General features: G+C 30.6%; 1 protein-coding gene across 1 annotated transcript in view; it reads right to left on the bottom strand.

Moving 5' to 3' along the window:
- LOC129965429 (acetylcholinesterase-like) overlaps positions 1-23,317 on the bottom strand; it is a 128,157-nt gene that overhangs the window by 7,673 nt on the left and 97,167 nt on the right. Inside the window, exons 5-6 of the mRNA XM_056079288.1 lie at positions 14,735-15,848; positions 5,381-5,556 (exon numbers count right to left, since the gene is read on the bottom strand). Of these exons, the coding sequence (XP_055935263.1) occupies positions 5,381-5,556; positions 14,735-15,848 (1,290 nt within the window). The remainder of the gene's footprint in view (positions 1-5,380; positions 5,557-14,734; positions 15,849-23,317) is intronic.

Here is a 23,317-nt window from a genome sequence, read left to right as displayed (position 1 = left end):
ACAGAATCACTGTCAGAAGCGCAGAACATTGATAAGATATTTAAGAAGTTGTTCCGAAAGTATATGTGTGTGTGTATTCTCAAGGATTAAGGTATCATCGAATAAATTATCTTCATTCTTTATAGACTTGTCATTTTCTATATCTCTGAGTAACCCCTGCATTAAATAAAATTTCTATTCATAAATTTTTATGCACACCTTCTCCTTAACAGTAGGATTTTTCACCAATTCTACATATAATACGGGCAAAATAATCTATGCTGTTATTTTATAAATATTCTTAGTACTCCTCTATACTTAAAGCAGTAAAATGATTATTTGACTATTCGAATAGTAAAAATATATTAAAGAATAATCTATAATCAAATGCATTTCAACGAGCTTGAAAACATTTTGAGTACTTAGATCAGAAAAATCGTTTTTAGCAAATATAACATTATCGATTCAATATCAAAAATTACTTTTTTAAAACATCAACTAAGTGGAACTGAATTCAGCTATTTCACATGTATCTTTATGTATAATAATCAATCTTCGGCATAAAATTTCTAATATACAGTCAAAAAACTGTGATACCAAAATGGCACTTTAATGTTGATGTTAGATAGTCAGTTAACTAACGTCAAACTGAAATGAAAAACATTGTCTCGAAATATATTTTCTTGAGCGACAATTAATCTTCAGAGATACTTGTTTGGCAAAGTTCCATGACACATTTCTGGAGACTATAAAAGTCATTTTAGGAATGCTCGCTTTAGCTGACACGCCCACGAGACCATCTGCCTTCAATTAATTGCTAACTTTCAGTCGTTGATTATAATGATAAAAGTGATGAATTTGCACATATCCTTAAAAAAATTAACTGTTGCTGGAAATTTATAGGCTAGTATTCTTTTCTTTTCTTTTTTTATTCAATCAGCAGGATTCAGAAAGAAAATAAAATTTATATTCACTCACATTCATTACAATGTATAGATGAATCATTGTAAGTTAAGTATCAACATTTTCCATTGATTGCATTGCTACAAATTTATATATATATATATATATATATATATATACTGAATAACAATATTGTTATTTTAAAATTAATTTGATTTCTATTTTTAGAAATTTTTATTCTGGACGTAGAAAAACAAGAGAAACTGCAACTACTTTACTGCACTCTAGTCAGCAGCATATGAGATCAATCCAAAAAGAAACTTAGTAATTTTAAAATTAGAGAGATAATCGTCAGCCTACAATCGTTACCATAATAAGATTAAGCCGTTTGTTCTTAGAGTTGTTTTCTAGAAAACCCTACATTATTTTGTCTAGGTGGAGTACAATCAACCTTCAAGTGGTTGTCAAAATAGTGCAAATATCTGTGAATAAAAGAGACATTTGAAAATACACTTCGCAGTCATTAAAATATAAGCCTAATTACCTTTTTTATTTAATATAAGAAGTATATACTATGGAAGTATGAGATAGCCGAGGTATGTGCACGCCTTGGATATTTGTCAAAAGCGTAAAATGTCAAACCTCACAGGCTTTCAAAAATAATTATAGGAGATTAGTTGGAGTAACTACTACCGGGTTTCCCAGCTTTTAGATGTTTCTAGAAACTTGGTGTCAAAAGTCATTGACAGCGTGGCGAGGCAAGACCGGTAAAGCAAAATAGTGGACGAAAGAAGATGGTAACTGAAAGAGACCGACGTGTATTAAAGCGGACTCTAATGCTTAAAAAAACAACGATAGCCAAAGTAAGTGCAGATCAAAATCGGCATCTGGATTCTATAGTAAACGGGAGACAATTGTATGGTCAGACGAATCATCTTTCCCACTTTTTCCCCAAGGTTACGTATGATGTTGATTATATCTTTCGAACTGTCAAGTATGGAGGCGAATATGGACAGTCGCATCGTGGTATATCGGCTATATCGTGATTTTCTGCAGGCCCAATCGTAACCTTGAAATGAATTTTCACTGGGCAGATATAGAGAGATTTTAACTGACCAAATCCATTATATGATGCAAATTTCGTTTTCTACAGGAGATGGAAATCCAAGATGACAATGCTCCTAATGATCTATCTTGGTTTGATGAATAAGAGGATGAAGTGAAACAAATACCTTATCCCACATTATCCTCAGACTTCAATACAATTAAACCGTCATAGTCTATTTCACAGCATTCATAGTATATTTCAGCCGATCTGGAATCAATAACCTCCACCGACCTCTCTTCCAAACCTTTCGAACCATCTCCATCAGGAAAGGTATAATATTCCTTAAAACACTATTCAGCATTTATATAATACTTTCCCAAGAGAATCCAAGCTGTGTTACAGGACAAAGTTGGCCCTACATCTTATTAATAAAAATTCTTTTGTTCGTTTGTGGTGTTTCTATTCTTTCGATAACCACCTGTAAACATTGAGTGTTTTGCCAATGTTCACATTTCTAAAATGGAAAATCGATGAATTTGTATGAAATTTCTAATAAATTTTGTAACAGCTTTAATTGAAAAATTTTATATATATTGCAATGAGATTGCAGTTTATCCCAATACTATATGAATGTTGTTGCAGTTCTAAAACAGATTAAATATTCATCAAAGAATATCCAAAAATGGAGCACGATTGGGCGCTGCATGATTTAGGAGCATCATCTGGTGTTCTTCGCTTGCGAATTATGATTTCTACAAATCGGTTAAAACAACCATAATCTAAAGACTCGAAAAAATCAATTTAACACATTTTTTAATCAACAATTTGTAGGCACGAAACATTCAGTAAAAAATATTGCATTATCTTCTGACTTAAGAAAAAAAAACATTAAACGTCGCAACTAATCACAATTAATTAGGAGTTGTTAGATTATTCAAAACTTTTTTAAGCAGGTTGTTCCTTTCCAAACTTCAGTATTTGAATGCTCATTTTCCCCAAAGTAAAAATTCCCTTTGAAAAAAATCGATGATTTAATAGAATATAAGAGGAAGGAGAAAATTTGATGACATGATCGCATTGTCCTCAACAGGATTGTCGTTCCATGTGCGTCGCTTTGTTGTATGTTCTAATAATCCCTAATTGAATAAATTACCCATCTAACAGTTTATATAATCTACAGAATCACTATCTGTAGAGCATGCTACTCTTGAGAATTCTTCTAATTCTAGAATAACGATAGCTACAGTCGCAAAAATTGATGCAGGTATAATAAAAATTGCCATGAAGTACGTAATGAAATCACTTAAATAGTTACTTAGCGTTGAAATTTGTGAAAACTCATTTATATCAAACGGATAAGGTTGAAGCCAGTTTAAATATTGCAGAGTTTTACTGATTTAATACAATAGGATGCTTTACGTCGATTCATACCTAGTAAAGAATGTTTTAGAAAGACGGAACAACACTGCGTTCCACGTGAATAAGGTGGATGATTATGATAAGACCTTGGTCCATTGTAGTCAAATAAGTCAGTCATTGTGAATGGTTGAAAAAGAATCTAATGAGAAAGCAACGATGAGTGCATTAATGAAAACAAGATGTATTACATGAAAATAAGTTAATAGTATACGTAAAAAAACCAGCTCCTGTGCTGACATACGAAAAAGAAATAGATCTTTTAAAATAAATCAATAACTGGTAATAATACTTTTTAATGAAATTTGTCTTCTGTAAAGTATTCTACTCTTCAAGTATTTGCATATTGTTTCTTACGTATCTTCCGTGAAATATTCTGCTCTCCTGGTATTTACAATTGCTCATTGCGTGTCTCCCTTTATTCGAATTGATCCAAGGAATGGCGTTGAATCAAAACGCTCGTCAAGCTATACAAAATAAACTAATCGAAATTATTTCTAATTTCTCTCAGATGAAGTCAAAAGTGATGCAATAGTTGATGCAGATGTTACCAAAATTATGGCCGATACTAAAGCAAACATCAGAGCCCCTAATGGCAACATAAAATTATCCATTGACTTTCTTCTCCAGGTTTCAAAATCCAGATAATTTTCTTAAGTTTGACAGTGTAAAAATGCTTTTCACAAGCTTTCTATCAGATGTTGAAGAGACCTTTGTATAAGCAGAATCATTTTGAATAAACCTTTTGGCTGTTGCTAATTTTTTTTTTTTTTTTTTTTACTGAAATCGTCTAGTTTGTTTTAAATAGCTCATATATGTTATTACAGTTTGAAGATGAACAAAAATAATTTAACTTTTTTACTTTATGCATCTAACAAATAATGTAATGTAATAAATTAAAATAATGTAAAATAATAAAAAGTTACAAAAATAATGTAACTTTTTTACTTTATGCATCTAACAAAATGTTTTATCTTTAATGAATAATTACATGCTTTATAAATTAACCTATTAAAAGCCTATCAATCATTAATGATCAGTGGGTCAAGATTTATTTTCTTGAGGGAGCATATTGGTTAGTAACCAATCTTATTCCAGTCCTCCTATGTCATACTTTTTTCTTTGATCAATGAAGATGATTCGGACGAAAAATAAGACTAATAATCGGTGACACTACTACTAAGTCTGAGGTGATGTTTTACAATGTTTATTACCACACTCTTAACCTATTGAAGGCTCGATTCTCTATTGAAGGCTCAATTCTGTTGAGAAATGATGGGCTCTGTCGTACGCTAATCGATGGGGTTAAATGAAATTAATCTTGTGACAAAGATGAAAAAAATTGATAACAAATATCATTTTGTTTCCCAACCAAAATTTTTTCACTCATTGGAAATAAAAAAAATTAAGTTCATTTCTGTATATGACTATAAGCAAGTCAAATAAATTATGAAAGGTAGTCGCTTTCAAAGATTTTTGAAAATAAAATGTGTTTTTTGAATGCGAAAACGCTAAGAATCAGCTTGCCTCCCTCTATTTTAGATAAGAAATAGACTTTGAAAAAACAGTTCTCCAATAATAAGTTCAGCAATATGATGAACTTCTGTTCAAAGTTTACTTACTAACAGCTTTTATTTTCTTGATTATAATCAAGAAGTAGAAAAGATTTTCTTCCGATATATTAAATGATTATTTGATGCTGAACAAAGCAAGTTTATCAATTATAATCGCCCTTTTTATACATGTAAAAATCCAGTCTATCCTTTGCATTTAAGTAAAATTTCAATTTATAATTTATTATTGTCGCCATTCATTATTATCCTCTTACGACTAATTTTTATTTTATTATTTGACAAAAAAAAGATAAACTTGATTTATCTTTGTTTACTTATCTTTAGATACTAAATATTAAAGTCACTATACAAAGCAATAATGTAATCACAAGTTATAGAAGAACACACTGGTGGTATTTTGATGCCAAGCTTTAGTATACCTTAATTTAAATATAACAGTTTTAAAATAAGATATACTTACAAGTATATGCGACTAGCTTAGGTAGATATTCATGCCAAAAGGCACATTCTTTCGCTCTCCGGGCTCGTCCAATTTCGCTGGTATTGACAGCCAACGTTAGATATTCACGACTGGTAACCGTGTGAACGGGCCAATAAATGGATTCATACTCTCCATCTGGTCTCTGGCTGGGATTCCTACAAAAAGAAAAGAAACATTTCAAGAATTTTTCTGAAATATTTGCCGGAAATCCATATACAGAATGCGCATTACTTAGGATAAATTATCGATGTAATGATTGTTAGATACTTAATTTGGTGTTTCATTAAAATTCAAAGCTAATTTTCAGGTAGCACACATAAAAATATGTTCTATAAAATATATAAAGGACATAAAATTCAACATTATGTATACAAAATGAAATCTTAATAAAATTTCTTAATTTGAATTAAAGCATAAAAAGACTTAATTGTAGGTTTCTTTGCTGTTAAATTAAATTCTATGAAAAGAAAATAAATACAATCATTACAATTTTCCTATTCTTGAAATAAACGATATAACATCCATTTGGCTCCAAAAATTGCACTATTTTTTAATGCAAATTTCCAATAGTTCGCTCATATCGTTATTAAAATTTCAATATATTTTTGACTCTATTTTACCGAAATTTTGTATGTTTAAGGAAATGACTTCCAAAGATAGATTATCTGATCAATTATAATGTGCAGGGAGAAAAGATTGATTCAAATAAAAAAAATCAATAGAATTTTTGTAGCAATATAATAAACTTTTATAAAAATATATTTTAAATTAGGAAAAGTTGTCATACAATTTTTGTCATCGGTCCATCAAAAGAAAATTGCTTTTCAAAATAAACCATAAATTTCTTTAAGTACAATTTTTTTTATTTGAATATCGCCACCAGCACATTAAGGGGCACCTAAGAATGACATTTTATGCACAGCATCATCCCCACCTTCTTCCCTTGCATATGATAAAAATTACGTAGCTTAATATTTTTTTCCGAAACAATATTTGATGCCATCAATGTATCTTTATTTTTCCCTCTTTTAGTGTCTATTTTACTTTAAACATTTGAGGACTAATCGGAATGGTGATTTTTCCCTTGTCGTGCTAGAAATGTTTACCTTGTTCCTCGAAAGAATCCTAGTACGAAAGTGTTGAGAGTCCTAAAAATCTATTTAACATTCATCTCAGTGCTAATTCGGTGGAGAATCAATAACATTGGGTAGAGGAGAGAGCATCGAAAACAGCATTGCACTTAATCTTCATTTTTCCAAAATACACAGCTAAATAATCATTATGATTTTAAGGCAATTCTTTTATTTCATGAAAATATTCCCTGTGATTTATTTAGTCCAATTCAGGCAACTATTTGTGTTTCAATCAAAAAAAAACTTTCATCTTTCCATATTTTTTTAATTACATGTTAAATATCCGCCAAGTTTCTTCTTTAGAATTATAATAACATATTATAATTCTAAAGAATAATTATAATATGTTATGCACATATTATAACTCTAGGTGCATAGCTATCTATTTTAAAATATTGTAAGGAGTGTTAGCTTTTTATTAAAATATTTTATTGATAATTTGGACCAGGTAATATCCAAATTTGACAATTTCTCCTTGTTAGTGTTCTTGTAGAGATTTCAAAAAATTCAAATTCCAGTGCCTTCACAATTCATATGATGCCATAGTAACAAACTGTTCATGTCATCTAACATCAAATAGCATATTTTCTGGATCATATTCTACTTTAAGATGTCTAGTAAATTGTAAAATTACACGCACAAGGCACAGTTCAAAGTATCGAATAAAGAATTCAATGATCCCATTAAAACCAAAATGGCTACAGATTACTTGGATATAGGAGACTTTTTGTTACTGTCTTAACATTTCCGAAATATGAGATAAATCTGTGATTATATTTTGAGCCTCAGTAATATCTTCTTTTTTTAAAAAATATTATTTTTTTCATCTTGTTTTGTTTTAATTCTGGTGAAATAAACTAAGAAATATATATGTAAATAACAGTGTATAAACATGATTAGTATGATAACAATTTCATGCCTTCTAGATAAGAGGATTATAAATAACAATAACGGAAAAATTCTAGTAAAAAAAAATCTGTATTGAAGAAATATAGATAGAATTTGAAGCTCTTAGGTAGCACCTGAGCAGAAATCTGACATAGCTACAACAAATGAAAGGTATATTGCTTTCCTGGTTGATTTTCAGGAGGAACTGAGCCTCATTAGTGTAGCAAAACCTAAATAAGAAAGCCAATCGCATGTGTGTATTTTCGTCCAAAACACATATCAGTTTCCAGCTTTTGAATAATAATACTTAAGTGCACAGTCAAAGAATCTGTAATTTTGCACTTCCGATTCTTATTTCACATCACATTAACGCAGTCACTGATAGTCCCCTTAAAAATTTGAACTACAGTTTAGTAGTTTAAAAAAAATTCGTACAATTTTTAAAAAGGTGAATTTTTCTCCATTCCAAAACATTTGCTTCCGTAATTATTTTCCTTCAAAATAATAAATCTTAGTTTCTATGTTCCAAGAGAATTAAACTAATTTTGATAATCAGCCTTTTCATTAGTTATATAAATACAGATGTTTAATTCGTTAACTAAAAAAAAAATCCATGAACCTAGTTGAATTTTTGAGTGAAAAAATTAAAATGTAAGCATTCAAAATAAAACTTGAGGAAAACCTATATATATTTTTTTATCTTCTGTCTAATCTAAAATATGTATAATATGACATGTAACCAGCTTAGTAACTGTAATTTAAAATTACAGTTAAGATTTGAAATGAGTATAATCAACATTTAAAGTTTTGTTTCAATGTAAACATAATATGAATTTAAAAAATAGCAGAATTTTAATATTATATTAGTTTTTTTAACCACATATCATGTTCAAATGAGTGCTGTTCCATTTTTGTTAGATTTTATTCTGATCTCATCTATTTCATTCATTCCAAAATAGAAAATCAAATCGAACAAGAAACAGTGAACACTAAAATAAACAATAATTTCTGTTTAATTCTTTAAAACTATTTTTCAAATGCTAACGAATCCTCAGTTAGTAAACTAAAACTCATTTCGAGAATGGGTTTTTAACTCACAAAGCAATAAATAACGCCTGTTGTTTGGGTGCGAAGTTGTTCGCCAACGAACCCCCCTCTCCGTCGTTAAACAAATAAATTCAAACCGCTTTTGTGCTTCCAAAACACAAAAGCTGTTTAAAATTCCATAAATAAATTTTCCTTGCAGTGCATGGGGAGCAACCACCCCTATACATCACTGTAAATAATGCACCTCCATGTTTTACACTCTCTTCGCTCGAGAAGGTAAAGAAATCGATAGAATACAAGGGATCGGCATGGGGAAGAAAACAAATAATAAAAAAAGGATAAAGGGGGGGGGAGGTGTAGTGAACCAGTTGTTTTCCCTCACACAATAGACCGGAATGAAGTAAGCGGAAGCGGAAGAGAGAGAGAGAATGGGTGGGTTGGTTGCAAAGTCGAATCGGATGCAGCTATTTACCCTGGCAGGCAACTATAGAGGGAATTTTTATCCGATGGGTCCCGATCAAGCAAAGACTGGGGACAGTCGCTAAAAATAGCTGGATCGATCTTAAAATTTGCTTCAGTTTGCGGTTTTAGCAGGGGCAATGAGATTACGAACGATCGGGCACTTATGTCTGCTTTCAAATTTCTCCTTGTGATGGATGCTGACACTTAAAAGGGATCCGGTCGTTAAGAAAGGTAATCATCGAACAGGTGCCTTTTTCAGAACTTAGGATGGAAGAAAGTGAGGCTGCACGTTTTCTGAGTGCTATTGCGTTTCCTGGTGATGGTTTTATGTGAGCTCGTTTCCTGTGTCTGCTGTTTTTCTTTCTTCCCTTTTAGAAAGCATTTGGAAATACAACAGCATTTTGGTAAAGAGAAAAGGCATCAGTGAAATCAGTCTGCAAATCTTAAGATAAGGGAACGAAAAAGGAGTCTGAAGTGTTTTTTACTTTCTAGTATAGGAAGTTTAGAAAAAGTATTGTAATTGTCAAAAAATTCGAAATCGAGATTCCAATGAGTGTCTACGTTTCAGACCTCACAGAGTCCGAAAAAGATATTTTTGGAATTATAGTTATCTGCCTGTTCATCTGTGAATACGATAACTTTAAAAAGTTTTGAGCTCGAGGGATGAAATTTGATTTATAGACTTCAAACTAATCTTGTAGTTTTCAATCAAATTTTCAATGAAAACCATTCAGAGCGAGTCTGTCTATCCGGATGTTGGAATACTAATGAACTCGATAAGTACAAAGCTATATCAATAAAATTTGGTACATAATTCTTAGCATCTAAAAGTGTTGACTGTCTGCCTGTCTTTGTTGTCGTTTGCATGCAAACGCAATGGCTTAAAATCAATGAAACTAAGTATAAGATCTTGTGACTGTAGTTTCGTGTCAAATGTTGGTAGCAATGAGTCGGAAAAAAGGCGTTCAAAACACATATTCGCACGATAGAGTAAGAAAAATGTTTGATTCAAGCCAATGTTCCATATTTCGTAACTACTGTTCGTCAATACTACGTGAGACATTCATTTATCCAAGGTCTATGCTTTATACAAGGTCTAAAATTTACCCAAAATGGTGTGAGGGATAAGACTTTTATCGAAGAATATGCGTAAAAGTTTTGAGAATCCCAGTACCAAAAAAAAAAAAAAAATCTTCAAAATAATATACCGGAATTGAACAAAAATTTCAATGACTTTCAGTAAAATATTATATAGAAACCATTTGGATTAAGTGTTTTTTCAATAATATACCACATGATAGAAAAGTATTTCATGTACTAAATAGTTATTCTGTGTAACAGAATCGTCATAAATTTTTCGCAGCAATATACAACCTTTAAGAGCTTCCAAGTAAAGCTAATCACATTTGGCAAACTAGGTGATATCTAGAGTACTGGCTTTGCTTAATTTCATTGATATTTTTATACATTGTTGATGATTAAGTTTCCTTTAACAAAACACTTTTAAGCCTCGAAATGTGAGAGATATTGAAGCCGAAAGTGAGAGATATTGTTTAACAATGTTACACCTGTTCTATTATTATATCATTGTGCATATTCGCGATCCTGTTGTAGTCAAATCCCATTATTAAAAATGTAATTGTTGTTTAAACTCTCACAGAAATTTCTTCACTTTCTTATTGCTCAAGTAAACTGCAAAGATATTAGCACAATCTTTCTTCTTTTGCTTTCAACAATGAAAGAAAATCACGCGATCGAATGTTAATAATTTAATAATAACAGTTTAAATTCCATTACAACATCGAAATCAAAAACTTATATTACTTATTATAATTTTAAAAATTGTCATTCATTCATTAAAATTCTACACTTTAAAATTTTTGACAGAAATAAAATTTTGGCAATTCAATTGAATTTGCATCGTTAAAAAATTAATTTTAAAAATTTTAAAATTGTATGAAAATTAATTTTGAGCAATAATATTTTCGGGATTTATCACCAAAAAATACCAAAATCTCGCTTAATTTTAAACTACATTCTAGTTAAAAATTTGAAGAAAAAAAAGTTCTCTAAAGCTTACATTAACACTCTCCAAAATATATACCAGCTGAATTTAGTAGTTCTAGGTTAAACAGTCGCAGTGCCAACACATACACATATAAACATTCACCATTATCAGTAGTATTCTCCTTTTTTAGTTAAGAAAATGGAGGCTCAAAATGAATTGTTAAAAGTAATTTCATTTAAATTCTTACAATCAAACTGAAAATTTAATCACCCTTTTATATATTTCATAACTAAAATATAAATTTGAATTGAACACGTTGGAAATAAATATCATAATAACATATCACGAAAAAAGTAAAGAACTGTTCACTATTCATAATAATTTTATTTAAGATGGGAACTTCTAGACGCTGTACTCTTCAAATTGTTGACATGCATCGAAGTTGGGAGATAAAGCAATGATCTTATGATTTTCGAGCTGCTTGAAGATGAAAGTTCGATACTTCTTAAACTCTAATATAATGTCTTTGGTCTTAAGTGAAAAATTCATTCACTTTAGGTACGATGTTCTTTTTCTTCCGAATTTATTATGCTAGAACTGTCAATACAAATCAATTCTTCAAAAACAATCTACAAAAAGGATATTATTTTCTCTTTATTCTATCCCTTTCAAAGAAATGCCTAAAAGATATTATTTTTTTCTATTCTGTTTTAAAAAGAGTCTATATAGTTTTTAAGTTATGCTCTCTAACTATAAATGTGCCAAAAAACTTGATTCTTTGAATCCAATTACAAAATATTCTATCTGAGATCTATATCCGTCAACTATGCTCATTACTCCATGCTTCAGTGTCTATTATTTTATGTTTGCACAAAATTTGTGCTGATATAACTTTAAAACATTTTGCTTCAGAATATCACAAGATTAGATTACTGCAAATTTATTTGGTGCTGCATTGAGTTTGTGCTTGTCTTTTGTATAAGCAATTTAGTAGAAAATTATTGAATATTTTGGGATGGATTCTCATTAAACCGTTAAAAAATGGTTTCTCATTACAAAAACTTTTCTAAGACTTTATGGGTTCTTTACAGAAATAGTCTACTGCAAAAGGAAATTTATTTAACCAAAAGTGATTCCAAGTGAGGATGCTAATAAAAGAAATTTTTTTTCTTTACTTTTAATGTTATAGTTCTGCTACAATGTGTCTAAAAGCTAGAACTTTTTGCCGAATTATCATTAAAAGTGTTGCCAACTAGATTAATTTAATAATCAGCAAAAAAGAAATAATTACTGATCATTAGAAATAAATCAGGTTACTTTAATCCTTCGTTAGTAGCATAATCTAATAGATATGCAAGAAGTCTGCATCTATTAGCACTACGATTTTCATTTCTTATAAAATAATTGTTTATATTCTATTTAGAATTAATTATTTAAGCTATAAAGAAAAAAATATCAATAACGGATTAGCTTCTGATAGGAAATCATAGGAAATCCTTTATATCGCGAAATACATTGGACCACTTAAGGTACAAAATAACTGCGAATATTAAAAATGGCCCAGTAAAACAGCGAAAATGTTTCGATTAATCTTTTATTAATCGTAACATTTTCGCAATATACAATAATATTTGTATAATATCAAATATTATTGTATATTGTACTTTTCTAGATACGTTGATAATTTTTAAATAACATCTTTCTAAGCTTTTGAAATTATTTTTTAGTTTTATAGATAGATCTAGGTAATACGACTAAATAAAAGTCTCCGATTTCTTCAAAATGAAAGAATTATTCTTTTGCTGCTAATCTCTCGTCTAAAAACTGATATATAAAAAATATATGCGTATTCTTCTGTGAAAATTAAATAGCAAACCGCCTAAAAGCCCCTTTCCCTTTCGATATCCTCCTTTTGTTACCAAAGTACCTTCTATCGATATCTCTCAATCTTCGATTTACGTCAAGGAATATGCTTCCGCCACTGCAATGTTTTCAGATTCATTCGAAACTGGAGGGCTTGTTTCCGCTTCCTATCGATTCTGGAGCGACATTCCAATTTGTCTCCGTGACTCAGCGACGACAGAGATAGGATCAAGAGAGCTGAGTAGAAGGGGGGGGGGATAAATCGGATGGAAAAGATCCCCCCCTTCTGTCAGATAATACGTGTAGCACAATCGGGACTCAATGACCGGAACCATTTCTCCTTAGGAGCCAATAGGTGGATGTAACACGGTTATCTGTCACCCGACGGCCATTTGTCATGGCAACGGCGTGTAGGAGTCTTGGGATCGAATGTCAAGGAAAATGTGATGGAAATGCCAAAGAAAAAAAATAAAGGAGTATTTCAAATTTAGCATCAAATTCAGCCGGTTGGTTGCCAGGAGCGAGATAGATGCGTGGGTATGTTGTCCCAGTTGCCTAACAATGTATCATAATTCCATCCGTGTGTGTTTCAGAATAAAAGATGAGCATAGGCTTGCATTCTTAAAGTGTGATTTTGATAAAGGATTGATTTTATTTTCCACTTAGAAAAGAAACTTTAAATACAACTTAAAATTATTTTCAAATCAAAATGCTTCCATTAAGAATTTTTTTCAATATTAATTGATTGAAATTAATAAATAGCGTTCAATAGATTACCATTAAGAATTTTCCTTTCTTTATAAAGACAGGAATTCTTACAACTATCTTAAAGAAGGAAACATATGCTATATTAACCAACACTTTAGAATGTTTTATATTTGTTTTAGTTCATTGTATAAAACAGAGCATAAGTTGTATAGTTCCATACAACTAGCTGGTGCTTTTCTTCATGCTGGATCCCGCGAATGATTTCAAAAGTCTGGAACTACTTTGAAATTAACCTCTAGCACTATCAATTTATTTAATATCCTAATTAAATGACACATTCTATTAGGGACATTTACTGTTATTTTAATCTTTATAATAACAGAAATGTCATTTGAGATATTGAAGTTTTTCGAGGTATTAATTGCATTTTAAATTACTTAATGCTTTCACTTAACTGCATATTTAAATAGTAAAAGTTCAATTAATCGATGCACGTGTCAGATACTTCATTATAGCGCAAAAAGTTAATAAATAATAATGAATTGTAAAAATTCTTTAATTGAAGATGAATAGTAAAAAAGATGCCATTTTATAAAAACAATGAAAATAAAATAGTACCTTCATTAATCATAAAACCGGAATATATTGGTAGCACATAATACATTTTAAACCACTAGAAAGATCTGTAATGATATAACTACGAGTAGCATAGAATAAGACACAGGTTAAGGTAATGCTTTACAAGTATTCGATATATTGCATTCCGTTACCTGACAAGGAAGAATACTTTTTCACAGATTGTAAGCAACAACTCTGTTATCTACCATAAGAAATTATGCTTCATGCTGTCATTCTTTGTCTGATAGCTTTATTTCCTGGTGATTCATACATACGCTTGCATATCGTTACTCCATATTTCATCTTATCCTAACACATCGCTCCATCAACGACATAACTATTTGATGATTATAGCAATTTGGTACCAATAAATACAAGTTTACCTGACAAAAAACAGCAGCTCCTTTAAAGCAAATGATATCTTTTTTAATATCATTACCAAATTATTGATTTTTTTTAACCTGAATCATCTTATGTTTAATTAACTGCCATCGACAAAACTGAATATATTCGTTTATCATTAAAGGAAGCTTCATATTGATATCAAATACAATTGTTTTAATAAATTCAAAAATAACCTAAAAAATAAAATAAATGTTTCATTACCCTGTTTTGGCAAAATTCGCCCAATATCTCATCATTCTCCGGCTGAGCTCCTCTTCTGCCTTAGTGTAACCGAAGGCCGGGTTGAGGGGTTCTCCAAGAATAAAGTTGATTTCGTCCGCATGCATCACACCCATCCACTTGGGCCACAAGTGGATGCTAGACCGGTGATTGAAAAAGTACATGTACACATCATTTCCAGTCTCTGCATAACGTTGTGCCATTTCATTTACACTGCAAGTGAACTGGTAGTCACCAACGAGCTTATCGATGGCATCCCTGTTTTTAATGGTGTCTTCTGGATTCGTCCAATCTGTATATTCGAAGATGATCGCTTCTTGACCAAGTTCGCCAACGTAAGGATTAAGTTGCTTCACAGAATCAATGAATTCTTGCCGATTGATGTAGACGTCTTCTTGATTCTTGAATAGATCTGTTAGATGGTACACAATGAAGTATGTTCCTTCTTCAGAGTTACTACCAGCCATTACATTACATTTTTTAAAGTTCTTAGTTGCCAGAGACTGTTGGGGCGTTTCGTCTAGAAAAGCTCCGTCAACAACAGGTACGAAAGGGAACTCCACCACTCCATAATTCCCCCACTCATTACTGACCATCTCGAAAGGATCTTTTTCTCGCAGACATGCCACGACAGCATCCATATCCGACTCGTCATGCGGACATTTAAGTGCTTCTGCTAGCAACAAACCTCTTTTCATGTTCTCTTTTCGATCCATAACTCCCCATGGAGAAGTGGCAGATCCACTTTGCAAAATAGCTTGACTGAAAAGGTGCCGACTAAGGGGAGATAGCAGATGGAGGCCCACACTCACAGCACCAGCACTTTCTCCGAACAGTGTCACATTATGAGGATTTCCTCCGAAATGAGCAATATTGTCTCGTATCCACTCTAGCGCCATGAGTTGATCGAACATCCCAGCATTTCCTGGAACATCCGGTCGATCAAAATATAGGAATCCCAGAGAAGCCACTCTATAATTCACGGATACTATTACAATTTGTTCTTCCGAGCAAAGGATTTTCGGATCGTATACCTCTAAAGTAGTTGTGCCGCTGTAAAATCCTCCACCGTAAAACCACACTAGCACCGCTGCATCTGAAAATATACAAAATAACCTTTCTTTGATTTTCACATTTCATTAGAAATAAGTTTAAAAATAAAGCCAGTGTTATAAAACAAAAATATATAACTAGAAAAATGAAATCTAATAATAAAGTAATTTTAAAGCATAATTTCAAAATTAATTTGTCTGGTGTTCTTTCTTAAATACTCATCAGAAACTCAGCAATCTTTTAGAAAAATACAAAAATTATGAATCTATATACAATAAGTTTTCTCTACATATCTGGGATTAATGACAAGTGTGAAATCATTAAATCAAATGTTAACAGTTTGAGTCACAACATTGTATGATTACTTGCTCAATAAATTTTCTCATAAATCTGTAATCGATATCTGTAAATGATATACATTACAGTATATTAATTCGTGAGTATCGTCAAATAGAATACTGAACAGATTTGGTCGCTATGATTCAAGAATTTAAGATATCATTTGGCTGTATATTAACTATTCTTCTCATTTCAAGAGATGTAAGCACACGATAACTTAGAGTTTAGAAATTTAAAAACCCAAATCAACTGCAAACTTGACAAAAGTTTTCTGGGGAAATTATACAAGTCGGCATGCCCATATTGTTATACAAGACAACAAACAATATAATATAATAAGACCGAAGTCCATCTTATTATTAAGTAGCCCTACACGATCTCACAGGAGCGCTATAACAATGATCGTTTATTCATAAAGCAAATCGTTATACGTATGTTCGTCGAATTTCTACACCTCACAGTAAATACTAGATATTTAATTAGTAGGATGGTACGGAAATTATAGTCACAAACTCCCTCATTGTGCAAACAAATTTTATACGGCAATGAATTGCGTAGAAATAGATACCAGGGGACATAGTAGACATCACGCCATGAACAATGTCGAATTCTCAGAAAGTAGATAGTGAACGAATGATAAAAGAAAGCGTATTCTTCTCATAGACTTCATTATAAGTATGGAGAGTAAGGATGAAAGGTAATTATCCCAGTTAGCGATGGATAGTATGGGATTTTGAAAAAAAAAATAATTTCAGGATATCATATCCATTGTCGACATGCGGAGAAAATATGTTGTTCATTAACCAAGGTGAAAAAGTGCTATCAAGATTAAATGGTTTTCAAAATTCAATAGTGGATACAAGAAAACTTAGCCATAGACTTGACTACAGAACGAACTTTCTGCGGGAAATGTGGACATCGTGCGGACAAATAAGACATAGCATTTCATAAATTGCAGGACGATACTGGTCTTATTGCAACATGAATGAGAATCACAGACTATTTTCCATATAGAGCACATTAATACTGCCGGCGTCATGGCATAGGGGTAGCGCGTCTTCCTCGTGATTTGGGAGTCGCGGGTTCGAGTCCCGGTTTGGGCATAGTTGTTGTTCTTTGTGTGAATGTGCCCTCCTGTAAAAAGGGGTTGCGCAAGCGAATGAATGATGCGTGAGTAACAAAGTCGTGCTTTTGGCCCTAGTTGGAGCTATTAAAAAACCAAGAGACGCTCCTCCACTGGCTTAAATCGCTGTCTTCGTAACTGTGGGCTTGTCCATGGCAAGTGCCATAAGAAACAACAACAACACTAATACGTCTATGAAATGACTCGCCACCATCATCTCAAAACAGAAGAGCACAAATGTAAATGGAGTATATATCTAATTAATGTGATATTCAAGTTTTGCGAATACAAAGTCCTATATTTAGTGACAATATTTGCATTAATTAATTGTAAATATATTATTATGTAAATGAATTAGATATTTAAAATACTATTTAATGATAACTGCTATCCTTTTTATGGAATTAAAATATTTTATAATGAAAAAAAGAATTTTCGATTTAAAAATTGTTTATATTCGACTGCATTATGTTAAATATTGTTTGTGAAATATAGAAATAACTCGCATACCAATACTTATTTCTATGCCTATAAGAAATAGGTACCAATACTTATTACAAAAATATTGCAAACATAATATAATTCATTTGAAGGATTGCAACAGTTAACCTTACATTATGAATTTTTAAAATTTTTTAACAGCAACTGAATAATTTTCTTCAAAATACTGTGTAGAATATGAAAAAAAAAATATATATTTGAAAAAATCCATTTTTGGAATGAAATTTTTTATTAAAACTAATTCGTTAAAAATACACCTTTAATTAAAAGCTGATATTAAAAAATATTCTCTCTTTACTTAAAATGTAGTAACAAATGATTTTGTAAATTGGTAAATATATATATATATATATATATATATATATATATATATATATATATGTTTCAATTTCATTTTAAAACTGTAAAAACAGAAAGGACTCAAATTTGCTCCTAAAACAAGTAAAGTAAATGAAGATTTGATAGAATAAAATATTATTATTAATTACATGCATTATTATTAATTATTAAATGCGCATAGCATGCCAATGAACATTAGATATTAGAATTTGGATTTTTGTTGTGACACACCTTTCATTAGCTATACAAATTTACAAAAAGAAGTTGCCGAACATTTTCAGAAAAACTGCATTACATTTTTGAATTTAATTCTAATATAATTGCAGATATTCCACATAGATTTTATCATCCTTATAGATAATGCATTCTCTATTTAAAGCTGTGAAAAAGTCCTCGCCCATATTGTGCAAATGCTTCGAAAAACTGAACTTGATATCCATATGGAATCTAAACTTCTAATATAATACAATTAGTTATTATAAATTTATATTTGTTTTAACCTTTTGCGGCACAGTGTTCCATTGCATGGAACACCTAACTTCGCCCGCTTCTAAAATCGTTAAATTCCACTATAAATGGAAACAAAATGTTTAAGAATCACTTTTAACCTTCTTTTTTTCTTAACAAATGACAATTTAACTCAAGCTGACCATAATTTTCAGATATAGCACATTATGCAAAAGCCTATGTAAAGCTTGGAATACTGCACCTATTGTGTTATTCGACGGGATGCCATGCCGGAAAGAGAACACTTGTGTCGTAATTTCCTGTTCTTTATTTTTTCCGAAGAAAATGAACTCAATTCAAAGAATAGTGTTTGGGAAGGTCAGAATTCTTGGAAATGACCAACCCTTGCTATGGGTCTAAAGTTTTTGGGGATTTTTTTCCCCTCCAATTTTTTTTCAATAGTATATATATATATATATATATATATATATATATATATATATATATATATATATATATAAACATTAAAACATGGTCGCACTTTCCAGAGCTCTAGCGGCATAGTGTTCCAAGTGATAGAACTCTCCAAAAACGATAAGTACAGTCTTCACAAAATTTAACCTGTGTACTCTTATAGGTCTAAATAGGTCATTTACAAATTTTTTATATGAGCTTAAAATTTAAAGAATAGGGCGCCGCCAAGGCTTAAAGAATGTTCTTGAATGATTTCTTCTAATTAAAACAGGTCGATGTTTCTTGAATTTGGTTGAAATATTTATAAATAGCTCAGTTTATTTGTCCTGAAATAACTCATTAAAAGCAGAGAATATTTTCAAATTGCCAAAATTCTTCTTCTTTAATGAGAAAGAAAATACTGGCATTCAGTCAATTCCAGATTTAAGTAAATTGTTGTAATTAATTGTTGTAATTAAGTAAATTATAAATTTAAGTAATTTTTCAGTTTATTTATTCTTAAGAATGTCTGAGGAAATAATTCCTTTAAAGCAGAGAATATTTTATAACTTCCAAAATTCTTCTTCTTTAGCGCAAGAAAATTTTCGGAAAAATTGCGTTCTCTCAACTCCAGATTTAAGTAAATCTTACAGCCAATCATTCCTTTCACTATTCTGTCATTACTTAAGAGAATGGCATTGTTAAAGTGGAACAGAAGAATTCAATCGCATTTTCGTGATTCAGTTTTATAGAATTCTTGTGTGATAACAAAGCTTTTTTTTTAACATGCTGATACAAATCCCACGTATAACTCAAATCAAATATTATAGGATATAGTAGATGAAGGCCTCCAATTTCCTGCATTTAAAAGATCAGAGCCTTCAATTTATTAAACCCATTTCTGAGCACATAAAATATTGCGATCCTCCTTGACTTCAACAAATTCAAGATATTTTACGCATTTTCATAAGTGGGTTGACAATTTTGTGTGAGTTTTATTTAATATGAAAAATTCCCATACTTTAATTTTTGTAGGTTGTAGAAAAAAAATTGGAAATAATTTCAATTAGAAGGAATTATATAAATTTAATAGAAATGAAAAGAAGCAAAATTATCACATTTCTGAACATATACTTCTCGAATGTTGAATATTGTACATTTGAGCAATTTCCAAAGGCACTTTAGTTTTTGATTTTGTTTATTTAAACAATTTCTTGGAAAGAGAAATTTTGCATCCTTGTAAAGAGAAAGCTCATAAAATTCTGAAATCAATCAAAGTTTAATTAATATCGTTTTGATAAAAATATAAAGGTGCAATAGAAATTGACAAATTCGAACCGTTTTAGAATACAACATATAATATTTATGAAAAAAATTCGATTTAAGAAAAATTGGGTCAAGAAACGATTGCAACAAGAAATTACCATTTTAAAACTGTAAATGTTATTCTTAATATGCAATAATTTAAAAAAGTAACTAGTAGTCTTTGTCAACGAGTTGTTTAAGTTGTTCGCCCACTATAGTAATAACTTAATTTAGTCTACAACTCTATTACTAGTTGATTATGATGTTAATAACTACATCTTAATCAATAATAGAGTTTGTAAAACTGGTTCTTTGGATTTGCAAATTATTTTAAATACATAGATGTGAATAATAAATATATAGTTAGTAATTTAGATACTAGTTATGATTAAAAATATTTTAATGATTTTTAAGAGTAACAACTTCAATAATAAAATAAGTAAAATTAATTTTAAAAAAACGTGTTAAGCAATTTGGTTGCAACAACTATGCAACAAAACTTCAAAATAATCAATAAAATTCACGTCTAATGCTTCAAATTTCTTATTAAAAATTAAGTATTTTTATTGCTTTTTTATTCAATACATTATACGACATAAAATTCTCTAATGAAAAAAGCCTTTAAACAAATTGTTCATTCGTGATCCCTGAGAACAAAAGTCAAGGATTTTTTATATGAGTAAAACACCTCGGAAATAAAAGAAATTATGTGGAAACTTTAGACGCAACTTCAGCTGTTTTTTTTTATTCTGATTTTAGCCGTTATTGTTATTTTTTATATTCAACAGAACACAAGTAAATTTGAAAATAATAACCTTTGAATTAATGAACTGAACGGTTTGAACGTTTTAATTAATGATTTCTACGAACGTTAAAGATATCTAAGTAATATCAATTATTAATTTGAGCAGAAAATAAATGCAACTTAATTTTCTCATTATTTATTCGCATTTATGTAGAACAAAGAAAATACGTTAAAACGAACAATCTTATTTATATTTAATGCTAAAAAAATCCAACAAATACATGCACGATTGCATGCATGTTTCCATGTCTCATGAAAATTAAATATACATAAAGAAAAAGTATGTTGCAATATTTTAACCAAAGTGTTAATGGTCTCTCGAAGCGCCTTTTCAAAATGTAACTTAAGTGCAGCGGATTTCAAGATATTAACTTTTTCCCATAATGGATCCATTTGATTCCAACTCTGTTACAGACCCATTAGGTTTGTTCATTTACAATCGGACCGCATTAACAACTTCTACTGAAGAGAAAGTCAATTTTGCTTCATTCATGATGACAAATTTTTACTTCCTTTCATGTCCTGCACATTCTCGCATTAAATCTTTTATGAATGTAAAGAAGAGAAAATGGCTTTTCTATGTAATATTCCGGGTAATATCTAATGCGAATGCATTATCGAGCACTTAAAAGAGATGGGACCAAAGTAATGTGAAGAGAAGAGCGCTTCAGCTTTGGCCTTTCATTTTTTTTTCAACGATTTAATTCAGTGTGTCTCATAATACACCTAGAATGGGGAGGTGGGATAGTAAAAGTGATATATGAAAACATTTGCGTGTTCTTTCGAATATTTCCGTTTGCCACGCAACTCACGAAAATGTCATTAAGAAGAACTAAGAACAAAAGTCAGTAATATGAGTAAGATTTAATACTCCATTCCGCTCAAATTCCCATTGAATGTTAAACTCGCCGTTAAAATTTGACAGTAGTAAATTCTATCACTTATTCGTTGATGCAATATACAATAAAAAATTTAATGGAAGTCATATGGGGAATATTTAAAAAACTAACAAAGGAAAAGAAGTTTGGAGAGATATTTTAATATGAATTTTAACCAAAAATAAATAAAATTCTTTGTAATAAAAATGATATACTTTCAAGTTTCGGGAGAATAATTGTTTCACAAAAGATGTAAAAATAAATTTTGTTAAAAAATTTCTCATAAAAAATATAATTATTTAAAATAAAATAAAAAATTAAGTGGAGTACGACAAAAAAATTATGATTTAATAAACATTTCCTTGCTAGCAATGGTTATATTTCCTTTTTATTATGAGTGAATTGCTTTTAAACAAATCTTGCAAATTGAATAGTAAGAAAAAGTTTTTAGAATTTCATCACTTTTGTGTTATGCTTCAGAATCGGAATATTTCATCTATTAATAATTGTGTGCATACGAAACATGTAAAATTAAATGTAAAATAACATGTTTTTATCTAACAATGTGCTATATTGTATCTACTAAATATAGAAACTGAAAGAACACCATTATATTTTTCTGAATGTATTTTAGTATGTCTAAAAATATCCAACACGACGTATGCATCCTATTAATTGGTTGAAAAGCATGAAAAAGTGTTTTATTTAAACAATTTTTTATAAAATGCTTAAAAGAAATCCAGACACAATATTGTTTTTGATCCTCTATATTATTTCATCCTTTTCTCAATTAATACAAAGCCTGCAGCAATAAATAAGTTATCAGAATCTTAGATATTTCAGCAGACGATATGCGCGTCTGCTGAAATATCTAAGCTTATAGCTTAGATATTGCTTAGATATAGCTTATGGAATTGCAATACCCCACTTTCTTTCAATCTACAAATTTAATCATTTGATGATGATTATGTCGTGTCTGCGTTACCACGGAAAGGGGGTGCAGTAGCTTCTGAGAGTAAAGACACCCCTGAGCACCCGAGGGCAGAAGTCTGACTTCTAGCTCATATGAAGATGAAACTCTCACATTCGCTTGCACAACCCCTTTTTACAGGGAGGCACATTCACACACCTCACAGATAGAACACCGATGAAGAACAACCATGCCCGAACCGGGACTCAAACCCAGGACTCCTAGATCACGGGGAAAACGCTCGACGCCTATGCCAGAACGCCAGCAATTAATCACTTATTAATTTTGTTTTCAAATGTAATAATCTAAAATCATTAGTAATTTGATGTCTTGAAATTTTCGTCTTCCAGAT

This window comes from Argiope bruennichi, chromosome 4, assembly GCF_947563725.1.
Source record: "Argiope bruennichi chromosome 4, qqArgBrue1.1, whole genome shotgun sequence".
Classification (NCBI taxonomy): domain Eukaryota; kingdom Metazoa; phylum Arthropoda; class Arachnida; order Araneae; family Araneidae; genus Argiope; species Argiope bruennichi.
The sequence above is the reverse complement of the archived record's forward strand: the minus strand, read 5'-3'. Positions and strand labels throughout refer to the sequence as shown.